This window comes from Hypanus sabinus, chromosome 21 (assembly GCF_030144855.1).
Source record: "Hypanus sabinus isolate sHypSab1 chromosome 21, sHypSab1.hap1, whole genome shotgun sequence".
Lineage (NCBI taxonomy): Eukaryota > Metazoa > Chordata > Chondrichthyes > Myliobatiformes > Dasyatidae > Hypanus > Hypanus sabinus.
In genome coordinates, this window is record NC_082726.1 from 39,177,006 (window position 1) to 39,190,770 (window position 13,765).

Here is a 13,765-nt window from a genome sequence, read left to right on the forward strand (position 1 = left end):
TGCATAAGGTTTCATTGTATGCAGATGACTTGTTAGTTTACATTTCAGATCCTAAGAAATCTATTCCTGCTATGTTATCTATATTTTCTGAATTTAGTAGTTTTTCTGGATATGAATTGAATTTGCACAAAGTGAGTTGTATCCTATTAACAACTATTTGGATCAATGTGACCAAATTACTTCTAATATTGTTAAAAATAACTTCACTTATCTTGGGGTTAAGATTACCAAAAATTTTAACAACCTGTATAAATATAACTTGCTTCCATTAATTGAGCACATGCAACAAGTACTTTCTAAATGGTCTCCTATGACATTATCATTAATTGGTCAAATTAATGCTATTAAAATTATAGTGTTACCGAAGTTTCAATATGTATTCCAAGCAATCCCTTCTTTTGTTCCTAAGCTGCTTTTTGATAGAATAGACGCTAAAGTTATATCTTTCATTTGGAATAATAAAAATCTTAGGTTGAGTAAACCTTTACTGCAGAAATTAAAAATGTATGGTGGTATGGCTTTGACAAATTTTAGAATGTATTACTGGGCAATTAATATTCGATATATCTCTTTTTTGATTCATTTCTCAGACATACATGACTGTCCTTTATGGGTGGATTTGGAGAAAGGCTCGGTAAAGGGGTATTTCTTGGCCTCTTTACTAGGACAGGGGCGGGCAAACTTTTTGACTTGTGGGCCACAAAGGGTTCTAAAATTTGACAGGGGGGCCGGACCAGGAGCAGATGGACGGAGTGTTTTGGTAATACACCTCATAAGAGAAAATAAAATATCATGGGATATGTAGAAAACATGTGCTTTAATTTCAATTGAAAATGAACAAATGCATTACAACAAAATATCTGTCTTTGAAGTCCCATTGTATTTAGCTATTTATTGAAATGACTTTTAAAACACTGAAAATTAAATGAATAAAATACAGCTTTTTTTTAATAGTAACAGTTATTATTTCAAAGCACTGAAAATTCTGTTATCCTTGAAGATATTATCATCATCACTCTCCTCCTGACTGTCTTTATTTCAAAAACGGTAGGAGATGCAGGTCTACTTGTCCTGCTCCTTCTTATTCAATTGTCCCCTGTGCCAAAACTCAACAACGACCAGCACAAGGGCAGAACAGTGACGGCGTGCCAGTATGCGGAGCGCGTTATTTGATCTGGAGCACATTTTTTATTTTGAGAACGTACGTGCACCTGCGCACTACTCATGTCCATCACTTAACAGAAATGACATGTAACATGTAAGGCTTATTGAAAAAAATATTTTCAAATGCATTTTTTACATAACACAATGAAGAAACTTATTTTTAATTTCAGTGGGAACAGTGTTGTTGGTCTCCCTTTTTAGCCAGCGCATCAAAGTCTGGATTTAGTTTTGTTGTGGCGTTCCTCAGGATGGATCTGAGGTGTTGGTGAGTTAACTTGGATCTGTGGCTGGCTTTGTTGATGTTCATGACGCTGAATGCCTGTTCACACAAATAGGTCGAGCCGAACAAAGAGTAAAGCGCAAATGTGGAGTAAGACGCTGCACCTCAACAAAGGTCAATGTATATAGAGCGCGGCATCTATTGGGAAAAAGCCAGAATTGCGGGGAAAAAACGTTAACAAGGTTTATTAATGTAATTTCATCAAGTTCTGCGGGCCGGATTAAAAAGCTTAACGGGCCGCATATGGCCCCCGGGCCATAGTTTGCCCATGTCTGTACTAGGATCTCCTCTTCCTTTTTTGCTTTCTAAGATTGGTAGTCAAGACCTTAATCCTATTATTAAACATATATTAAGAATTTGGTTTCAATAGCAAAATATCAATTATATTTGTCATTAATTTAGATCGCTTTGTAGAGTTCGGTTTTCACTTGACATGAAAGAGTCTTTTTCTGTTGATCAGTGTCAAAAAAGCCAAATCAAATCTACTGTGATCCAGTGTTGTAAAACAATAAAACTTAAAAACTTTCAAGGATGAGGAATACTTTTTTATTGACACTGTGCATCACTGATAATAAAACTGAATATGATTCTGATTTTTTTCCATGGAGGTAATAGCTACTGGCAGGAAATGTCTGAGCATTCACCACTGCTCTTCCAGCCTCCAGTCCCAGGTGGGATAAATGATTCATAAGCCAGCTCCTATAACTGCTTCTTCACACTTAATGGCAATCATATTTTGTCACTTCCAAGGTCATTGTGCATTAGATACTGTGATCTACATAACACGCTATTTGAGAAATGTTTAACATTCAGTTTTCTCTTATTCCTAACTGCACAGCTGCCCCTTACTCATATCATGAATGTAGGGGAAACGGTTGTGTATATACTAATACACAGGTCAGTCAGGACAAAATTGAAGTTGCTTCTCTCCCTTCTCTAGTCAAGCTGACATGAATGGTTCAGAACAAGCTATCACAGTATAACTGTTCACAGCGTTTCAAAACTGGGGATTGTACTCTAACAACTTACTAGAGAGGAAGAATATAGATTGAAAATGCTGGAACACTCAGCAAGTCATGTGACAACTGTGGAGAGTGAAGCTTCAGTTCCGAAACCCTTTCTTAGGATTAGGAAACCAAAAATCAAGTTAGTTTTCAAAAGCAAGAAACGTGGGGAATTATGTGTTGAATAATAATATTGTCTCAGATAAGGTGAGATCAAGTGTGTCAATACTGCAGTTGAAAGATCTTGCACTTGACACATGAACTGTTTCTCCTTCAGCCAGTCCTGCTGAGTGTTTCCAATATTTTCTGTGTTTTTTTTTCAGTTTTCCAGCATCTGTACTTATTCAGTTTTCACTTACAATAGGGATAGCCTTACCCTCTTCAGAGTGTGAATTAATCAAGTCCATGGGCTTACACCCATGGTTTTCACGGGATATTTTTTGTTGTAACAGGCCTGCAGACTGGAGAATCAATAGTTAGTAGAGCATTGTGTGAGTGAGCAGTCACTGAATTGTTAAAGCAGGGAATGCAGACACATATGGCTTACTCTAACTTAAGCACTGCTTTCCCCAGCCTGTTTCTAATAACCAGCTGGCTTCAGACTTATGGGATGTTGCTGTGAAGGACTGTTTTGTGCTGTTGGTTGCATTTCCCTTTTCTGACATGTTGATACGCTGATGTTATAAGCACTTACGGAACAGGAAGAGGCCACCTGTTCTCTCCAAAGCACCACACATCATTTATCTGCTCCAGGATTTCCCCAATTTAATTACTTCCTTGGGGGAGGTCAATAACCAAGAGGTAATGTTTGCGGAACAGAGAAAACAGAAATTTCTCCATGACTGTGGAGATAATTGAACTGTACTGCAGGATATCATTTGTCGGTGGTGACTATACTGATTGCATGGGTACTGTCCCAGAGACGCAATTCCTTTAGTTCCAACAAAGCAGAGGAATATTTCTCAGAATACTGGGCCATTTGTATCAAAGTTATCCCTATTGGATTCAAATGCATTCTGGATTAGATCATAACATCCGTTTTTGATATTTAAAACAAAATCAATATTCACTTTGCTGCTATTGTCCTCAACACTTAAAAAATTGTTCATTTCAATTTAGATTACATTCTTATGGCATCATAGAGCACTACAGCACAGAAACAAGCCCTTTGGCCCATCTAGTGTATGCTGACCTGCTTTTCTGCCTAGTCCTATCTACCCACACTCAGACCATGGTCTTCCATACATCTCTCATCAACTCGGAAGTTGAATATGAAGTTCACCACTTGTTGCACTGATGCTCTTACACTTGGAACAGTTGCACATTGTGATTAAACCAGCGCAGTGTTGTTGTGGTTTGACAACACCTCCCTGTCACCACCTTACACTTCCCTCTGGACCATGATCCCTTCATGAACATTTGTCTATTTTATTCTAGACAAGCACTGACTCCATTTCCTCTAATCTTCCCCCAATTTCCTTCAACCTCATAGCTCGCTTCCCCCCCACCCCCAAGTGCATACAGCCCTTTCTGCATTATGTTGGTAAGACCTGCCTGCTCCTGCCTCACAGAACTTAATTCTTTCTTGTTCAACACACTTCCCTATTTACACCCAGAGAATGCCACTGACCCCCCATCTCCCATCGGCTGCCATATTTCCACCAACTCCATTTCCCACGACAAACAATCTTCTGGAAGAACTCAGTGGATTACGCAGTAACCGAGGAGAGAAAGGAGTGAAATCCTCTATAAGGACGGGGTCAGGATGATGCAGTTTTTCTAGTGCAGGATTTCAATCTCAAACATTAACAATTCCTTTGTTCAACATGTTGAGTTCCTTCAGCTGATTATACATTATTCTAGTGCCCAGCATCCACAGCCTCTTGTGTCTACATTTCCCACTGGGATGCTTGTAGGGCCTATCTCCTCTTCATAAACAGAGAACCAACTGGTCCCTCTCCAGCCCACATGAAGCAACTTTGCTTTTAACTTAACGTAGAAGTATTGGCAACACTTAGCAGGCCAGTTAATATCCAAAGAAGAGAAATGTGTTAAATATTTCATACCAATGACCCTTTCACCAATACCTAACTTCAGTACTTCCCAATAATAGATATAAACATGGTCCAAATTACACCATTCTCCTTGTAGGATGTCCTTAACAGTTGTTGCTTTACTCCTCTCCTTCACATCTTCTTCTGATGATTAAACGTACTGCTTCCTGTTCTTACATCAACTTTCCTGCTAATTTCCATCATGTTCTCACTTTTCACATGAGCCTTCTTTGACTCATCCCTTCTTCAACATTACCATCTCCATTCCAGGAGTAAGGTGAGTGACCAGTATTCACTATAAGCCCACAAACTTACACAGCTTTCTTGACTACACTTCCTTCCACACTACTTCCTATGACTTTTTCCGTTTCACTGGCTTCTTTCACCTTGAAACAACTGCCCTGACTATGGCAATTTCAAGCTAATTCTTCCATTTTCTTCAATTTCCTTCTCCTATGATTGACAAGGTCCTTGATCTCCATTCATTCCACTTTTTGGACTTCAACTCTCATTTCCTTCCCAGAAATAAGACAATTCTTCCCTTGTCCTTCTGCTCATCATTAACTATCATTAGCAGTGGGCAGCATTGTTGGAACAACACAGCCTGGGATGTAAACAGATTAAAGTAGGAAAAAATATAAGGACACAAACTATCTCGACATTATTTTGACATTGTAAAAAATATTTATTTGCTGATATGCATTAAGACATTTATAAATATACAGATATACATTCAAAAAATGTTAAACATATCAAATACTAGAAATATTAAAGTTAACTATAAGGATATTCAAGTCAATAATGTCTTTCACAAGATGGTTGCATTGGGGACTAGGAATTCCATGTGTTATTGCCGTAACAGAAATTTTATTGTCCATAAAGTGATATCTACATTGTAAATTCATGACATGAAGAATGAGTCTACTCCACATTCAACAAATCCGTAAGGGATTTTACAGATGTGAATTAGTCTTTGCTAAAGAATGAAATCTATCATGTCATGGGTGACAATAGATTAAATTAAACTGCAAGTATACAAAATTATTCAGTTCTTCATCCCAATAGTTCTGGATGTGAAACAATGGATTGAATTGACTTCCTGAGCATCAGCAATGGTGTATTAATGTGACAGGTATTTTTATTCTAAGCAGCAGCATGCACTTGAGTTATTTGTTTAGGTCAAGCCCCGGAGCCTATGGATATTCTGATTTGGATTAAAGTATATAAACCTGCTGATTTCTGAAAGTCATGTCATGAAGAAGACCGAACTCTACATATTGAGCTATTTATGGGCAACACAATTAGAGTGTAACTGCCTTGCAGTGCCAGAGGCCAAGTTAAGTCCTAAACTCCAGTGTTGTTTGCATGGACTTTGCACATTCTGTCTATGGCTACATGACTTCCTTCTGGATGTTCCAGTTTCCTTTCAAAGATGTGCAGGTTTGTAGGTTATCTGCCCACTGATGTGTAGGTGTGTGCTAGAATCTGAGGGATTGATGATAATGCGTGGAGAGTAAAACAAAATGGGATTAGTCCAGGATTAATGTCCATGGGTAGTTGATGGTTGGTACAGTGTTGGTGGGCTGAAGGACCTGTTTTCTTGCTGTATCCCTATGACACTAAGAGTTGAGCAAGCTAGGGCTTTTCTCTTTGGGAATGAGAGGTGAATAAGTCATAGATAGAGTGGACAGCCAATGCCTTTTGTCCAGGGTGACAATGACTAAAACCAGAAAACATCTTAAGCTGAAAGTCTACAGGAAATGTCAGAGGTAGTTTTTTTTTTTTGTTTTTGCATAGAATGGTGCCTGGAATGCACTGCCAGGTGGTGGTGATAGAGCCAGATACATTAGGGACATTTAAGAGATTCATAGATAGATGGATGGCTGAAAGCAAAATGGAGGGTTATGTGTTACTTAGGTGCAGTAGGTTAAAAGTTCGCACAACATTGTGGGCTGAAGGGCCTGTTTGAGCTGTACTCTTCTATGGTATATGACTCTGACTGCTCAGTCGACTGGTGGACTCTGATAGGTCAACCAGGATTGGGAAAGGGGAAACAAAAGGTATAGGTAAGTTTTAACATTCTCCCTAAAAAGTAGACTTGAGTAACAACCTTGACTAAGGCTACATCCACACTAGACCGGATAATTTTGAAAACACCGGATTCACGTAAAAACGATAGGCATCCACACTATGCATTTAAAAAATTATCTCTGTCCACATTGAAATGGAGATTTTGGCAAATCTCCTCCTATTGCACATGTGCAGGACACATCTACCAAAAACAAGCGACATGTTTGGTTTCAAATCTTGCTGTGAAAGACAGTACGTGTTTGTTCAGTTACAGACTAGAAAAACTCAAAACGACAGACAGCTGTTGGCTCTTGAGCAGGAGAACTTAAAATTTAAAAAAAAACAAATACTGGAGCATACAGAGGCAACCGACAGGGAGTTCATGGAGAAATTGACCCGGCTGACTATGAACATTGAAAAACTGACTAACTCTGTTGCACTAATAAAGCACCTTGTTAAATGTATAAAACATGTCTGCATCAGTGTTATCTTGTATTTCCATACAATGTTACATTAGGCTGTTACACATCTATTGTCAGCAAAGTACTTGCATAAATAGGTAAACCACCTTCATACGAGCAAGGACTGAAAACAGGGCAAAGTGAGTATACCTATTTATTCAGTAAGTTATGGGTCAAAGTATTTGGTGAGTACATTTCTAACTCTTCTGGTGTCAGTCTCGTTGCCGTCTGTTCTGAAATTGTTAGGTTGCGTTCAAGAAAACAATGAAATAGTACGCTGCCATCTGACAGCATTTTCAGATTTCTCCGGTTACCCCATCCACACTGCTCCAGCCAATCCGGCGTTTTCAAAATTACACACTTTGGAGAGCACTTCTGAAAAGCTCCAGTTTCTGGGGACAAAAATGCCGTTTTAGTGTGGACGGAGGGTAAAAATGAAGAGAAAAATCTTTGGTTACGAATTTATCTGGTGTAGTGTGGGCGTAGCCTAAGACTCACTATAACAGAACAATCAACAAAGTAGAGCATCTCTGGAATGGGTTATCATCTGGTGTGGTTTCTGTTTAATCTACTCTCAAGGGGGATCTGAGCCAGTTCTTGACTGAATTCCTATCTGATAGAAAGTTAAGTATATTTATTAATAGAACCTCTCCATGAGACATCTTGGACTAGTTCTGGCTGTTGACATTGACTAAGGGGAACATCAAAGAATATTTTCCTCCCTCAGTGTTAATTTTCCTCAACTTATTCCTTGCTCTTTTTGTCTTTCTACTTTTGATGCTTCTAGCAGATCACTGGTGCTCTTGAGAGGAATATGGGTAGTGATACTAAGGATTGAAATGTGTGTGACAAGCTCCAGCTCATGCTTAATTACTTTGTTGTTCTGACTACTTCATTTGTATACTGATGACTTTCCACTTGGGATTTTTACCTGTTTGAGATGACCGAAGAGAATTAAGCATTTAGTTATTTTAATAGTGGGAATATTCTACTGATAAATAATGTTGGACTCAAAAAGTATCCATGGACAATGAAGCTGAAGGTGCTGGAGATGGTGAAGTGTGGATTTACCAGGAGGCTGCCTGGCATAAACAGTTCAGTTTAAGGTGAGACTGGATCGGCTCAGTTTGTTTTCTTTGAAGTAGATTAGGCTGAGGGGAGTAGGGAAATCCTGATAAAGAAATACAAAATTATGAGGGATGTAGTTAGAGTGGATAGTGTGGAACATTCCCATATAATGATAGCCGAAACTGGAGTACATAGGTTTGGGAGGAAGATTAAGAGGATACTAGCAGAATGCCAGAGATTTGAGAGTGCCAGGGGGCAGAAGTGAGTTTAGTTGCTATTACCAAGGAGAAGGTACCTGGGAAACTGAAAGATCTGAAGATGAATTAGTTACCTGGGCAAGATTAAATATACCCCAGGGTTCTGAAAGAGATAGCTGAAGAAATGGGGAGGCATTAGTAATGATCTTTCCAGAATCACTAGATGCTGGATTGGTTCTGGAATATTGGAAAATTGCAAATGCCTCTCCACTCTTTAAGAAGGGAGGGATGCAGAAGAAATGAAATCATCGGCCATTTAGCCTGACCCCAGTGGTTGGGAAGATGTTGGAGTCCATTATTAAGGATGAAGCTTTGGGGTGGTTGGATCATATGATAAAATAGGCCAAAGTCAGCATGGTTTCCTTAAGAGAAATCTTGCCTGACAAATCTGTTGGAATTCTTTGAGGAAACAACAGGCAGGATAGACAAAAGAGAGTCAGTGAATGTTCTTTACTTGGACTTTCAGAAGGCTTTTGACAAGGTGCCACACATGAGGCTGTTTAACGAGGTAGGAGTCCATGGTATTGCAGGAAAGGTACTAGCATTGAGAGTAGATTGGCTGACTTGCATGAGGCTAAGAATGGGACTAAAGGGTCTGTTCTAGTTGGCTGCTAGTTCCTAGTGGTGTTCTGCAGGGGTCGGCATTGGAAGCACTTCTTTTCACATTTTATGCCAAAGATTTGGATAATGGAATTGATGGCTTTGTGGCTAAGTTTGCAGATTATATGAAAATAGAGGGGTGGGTGGGCGCAGGTGGTGTTAAGCAAGTAGGACTTAGCCAGATTAGGAGAATTGGCAGATGGAATATAGTGTAGGGAAATGTATGGTCATGAACTATGGTAGAAGGAATAAACACATAGGCTAGTTTCTAAACAGGGAGTAAATTCAAAAATTAGAGGTGCCAACTATTACACCATATCTACATAGATGGAGAAACATATTTATTAATGGTGTTATTCCAGAAATATCCTTTTGCCCTACTGCACTAATGTCACTCAATGCTGTTAAGAGTAACTTTATAAAGTACATTAGGATCATCTCTAAAAAATCTCCATAGTTTATGACTACCTTTGTTATGAGTTGGTGTTGCTTGAGTTGCATTGCTATGGTTATTATTATTTTTAAACTGTGTGTAATGATATTTTTCCCAAGCAGAGTGGAAATTGTCAATCAGACTTGGTAACCACACTTGAGAAAGAGGCTCAGATGACTTTATGCACACAATTCATATTTAACTACTGTCCTGTAACTGGTAGAAATTACTGTAGCTTCTATTCAGTGAGTAGCATCAAACAACTGACCTCACAAACAGTTATTTGCAATATCATGGTTACAATTAAGAGTAGATGAAAAATACAAGTCCCCAGGACCAAGATCATTGGACAGACTTGTCAGTTTTTCAAAGCACACGACTATAATTATAGTTATAATTAGTAAAAGTAGGAAGCATAGTTACTTCTTAGTTTCTGCTTTGGCTTTGCACCACTTTTCTTCCAGTTGCAAGTAAGTAGAGGTTTAATTGCTTGCTTAAAAGCAAGCAGATTGTGAACTCAGCTCCAATGGATTCCTCTGTTACAGCACCTCCTCTTGTTGGTTCAGCTGCAGAATATTTATTAAAATTTCTAGGACAATTTTGTAACAGAATAAGTATTGATCCTGCACATAGATACAAAGAAAGAGTTATTGTTAAGCAGCTTTGCTCCATCAAGAGCAAATCTCTCTAACTGCCACTAATTTCTTTACCCGCTCCACCTTTCTCCTTTTCCATTCCCTATTCTGGTTATCCTCTCACCCCTACTCTGCTCCTCACCTACCCATCACCTCCCTCCTTCATCTTTCTTTCATGCTCTAATAAGTCTACTATGAAATTTATTTACCTTGTTAAGAAAAGAACTTCAGTCTTGAGAACATAGCCTCAAGATTCAGGGGAGTAGATTTGGGATGGAGATGAGGAGGAACTGCTTTTCCCAGACGGTGGTGAATCTGTGGAATTTTCTGCCCAATGAAGTAGTGGGGACTACCTCAGTAAACGTATTTAAGACAAGGTTGGATAGATTTTTGCATAGCAGCATTTTGTGTGTGCTGCTCAGGAATTACTGTATTATCTCATTCCAATGAATGTCACTAACTGTAGGCATCAATGACAGTAATGAGTTAAACAATGACTGTCTGTTCCTAATCGGTGTCCAGCAAGGGCAAGGTGACTCATCTCTGCTAAGTGGCTTGTTCACTGAACGATCATGAACAGAAATCTCCTCTGGAGTTTTTTGCATATCAATTATGTCTTCATCTCAGCCAGCAACCCCCTAGAAGGAGAACTGCTGTCCTTTCAGTGTTACTTTCTGTTACAAATTACCATAACATATATATATATATATATATATAAAGTGATAACTAAATTCACATTGCAAAAATTGAAGTGGTTTTCAAATATTGGTTTTAACCTACCTTGATGTTGAATCCAGCCAGCTTAAACCATGGGCCAGTGTGTACATGACTGGTAAACTGTTAAATTATTATTGTCACATGTATAAAAATAAAGTAAATAAAATAAAATGTAGCCAGGTACAGTGGAAGAAGTGTTTTACATGTTGTTCCCACTTTCAGTCCACAGATAAGGCATCAAGTTCTTTGGTACAAGTGAAATTAACAAATAAAGCAAAACTGGTCCTATGAATAGACTGTCAACCTGCTTAGCAGTAGCACTTTTGACTACTTTCTTCCTTTACTAGATTTAATCTTTTGCAAAAATACTTTTTTTGAGATAGAATCTCATCAATGCTATTATTAAAATGGTCCAATTAACAGTGAAATTACTTTTTATTCTCTTGGAGAAAAGAGCAGCTGAGTTGTATAATTTGCACTAATAACAAACAGGGGATATGAATGATAGAATTTTAATGAGTGATTTGTGAAAAAGGTAATTGTACCAGGAAATCTGACACTGTAGTGCAATCAGTTTTATTTCTGTACAGGCAGAGGTTGAGTCAAAGGCTATTAACTTATGTAGTTTATCTGAGTATTAATTCTGCTTGTAAAGTGATCTCAAGATTATATTAAATACTCACACTCCATCTCAAAGGATTAAATTTATTAAGGAGAGAAACAGTGAAATGGTGAGGATGTGCCTCATCAAATGCAAGGGAACATTACCTTTGTGTTACGGCCAAGAACATATTTAAGACATATTGAATACACTGTTGGATATATGAATGATGCAAACTGTGATCAGGAACAAATCATCATTATCCTTTGCAAGATACAACATAATAGTCATTATACCTCAATAGGTTTAATGGCATATTTCCACACAGCAAGCACATCTCAGGAACTCAAAGCATAAAAAATTTGTTTTGTGAATTTTGCAATTAAACTTTGAGAAATTAGTTCACTTAAATAAGCTATCAGTGGAAAGCACTATGTGAACCATTTGTTGGGGTAACTCATTTGATAAAGCGTGAGATTTGCCATCATTGGGATTTTTAAAAGTTGGGTTTCATGGTTTATATTGTTTCATGTGAGATCACCAATGGACTAAAACAGCCCAGCACAGTTTTGCCAGAACATCCGGGCCGAAGCAGTTTTAGCATCACACAATAGGCTTACCTTGGTCTGGACCATCCCATGCCGTTGTCTTCTCATTTCCCTCACTACATCCATAATGTTAAACTATAAAAAAAAGATATTTATGCAAACTAGTAGTATTATTTATAAGCAGCAAGCCATGAACATGCAACTGAATGTATCCATTAGTTATCCAAAAAGCAAAGAGTTTATCATTGTACTGTAGCAAATGAGTGTCCAATTCTGACTCAATCCCCTTGCTACATCTTTAGAGGATTAAAACTTTGCTCATTAACAGTATCTCTCTAGATATTTTGAGTGACGTCAATCGCTAGCACAGACAGACCAAAGACCAGACATTCAATCCGTTACTTCTGACAACATCCCTTGGCCCAAACTCAAAGGACTTGAAACCACAATAATCCATAACTAATTCCAATACACTTCCCATTGTGTGCCATGGATTCAGAAACTCTGATGAGAAAATATTTTGTGTGCAGACTTTATAGCTGAGAAAAGGAAATTCATCTGAACACTGTCAAGCAGATTGGTATTCAAAGGCTCCAAGGACATTGTTCCAGCTTAGTGTGGGACAGTCTCCAGTGGTCAGATGGCTTACTCCTATGTTTAAAGGAAAAAGAAATTGCTATAAAACACGACTGAAAAAGATTTACTGTGAAAATGATCAAGCATACAACTCGTGTGCTTTGAGTGGTGCCAGTGGATGATATGGAGTTACTTCCTGACCAGGCTAAATAGACTAAGAATCAAAAGTGTAGGTACAATCTGCCTGGTGTTATTTGCTCTTCATCAAACCATTGTCCACTTTGCCAGGAAAAACGAGGAAGAAGCATGTTATCCAAATAGTGAGAGACCGCAGACTCCAAGATACAGATAGATCTGACGAATGAACTACAGTTTGTACAAAAGACTAACATGTGGGTATAGCAACTAGCTAGGAAACTGATAGAATGATACTATTGATTGTTAGGGAAATGATTCCAAATGTAGGGAGGTTATGTTTCATTTTACAATGGCACTAGATCTGAAGTATTGTGAACCATATTATTAATAGAAAGGGTGTTCAGAGAGGGGTTGCTATACTAATACCTGGAATAAGTGGTTGGCACTATAAGGAAATGGTGAAAAGGCTATATTTGCTTCTGCTAGAAATTAGAAGAATGAGAGGTAACTTGATTGAAAAAATACAAGATCCTAAGGAGTCTTGGAAGATTGATGTGAAGATAATATTTTCTCTTCTCAGGGACTCTAGATATGTTTCTAGTTAAAAGGTTGTCCAGAAAAGACAGATGAGTCATTTTCTTTTCTCAGAGTCTTTGGTAGTCTTTGTATCCAAGATAAATAGACCAGAGTCTTTGAATATTTTTAAGAGAGAGGAAGATCGATACTGGATGAGCAAAAGGGTGAAAGGTGAATGGCTCTAATTGAGGGGAACCAGGTCAATTAGGAGTGTAGACTTGGGGTTACAATCAAACTAGGAATGGTAAACTAGGCTTGGGGTCAGAGTAGCCTACCCTTGCTTTTAATTTGTCTATCATTTGTACTGAAGCTGCCACCTCTCCAAAATATGAAGCTTGGAAGCAATCTATTAGGGCATTTGATCTTTGCATTAACAGTTTCACCAGCTACAATTCAGACTTATACAAAACTCTTAGTAGAGTGAGGCATCCTAAGGAGCCTAAATAAACTAAAATCTGACACCAAGCCATGCAGCAGTGTAGTTAGATATGGCAGACTTTAAGTTTTTTAAGAAGCAGGGACGAGAATTTTCAATTGAAATATGGGTGTGTTGTCAGCTCAGGAATAGGGGTGAACAGGACAT

The 13,765-nt window shown here is 38.3% G+C and overlaps 1 protein-coding gene across 5 annotated transcripts in view; it reads right to left on the reverse strand.

Moving 5' to 3' along the window:
* Positions 1-1,171: 1,171 nt before the first annotated feature.
* Positions 1,172-13,765, reverse strand: part of LOC132378980 (tyrosine-protein phosphatase non-receptor type 13-like) — a 411,889-nt gene continuing 399,295 nt past the window's right edge. For 3 of the 5 annotated variants that reach the window (XM_059946390.1, XM_059946389.1, XM_059946388.1), the window contains exons 47-48: positions 11,965-12,027; positions 5,602-10,014 (exon numbers count right to left, since the gene is read on the reverse strand). In XM_059946390.1, coding sequence (XP_059802373.1) covers positions 9,931-10,014; positions 11,965-12,027 — 147 coding nt within the window. In that variant the 3' untranslated portion in view covers positions 5,602-9,930. Of the gene's footprint in view, positions 1,583-5,601; positions 10,015-11,964; positions 12,028-13,765 lie in introns of those variants that run through there. The other 2 variants (XR_009507250.1, XR_009507249.1) reach the window with 2 other exon arrangements.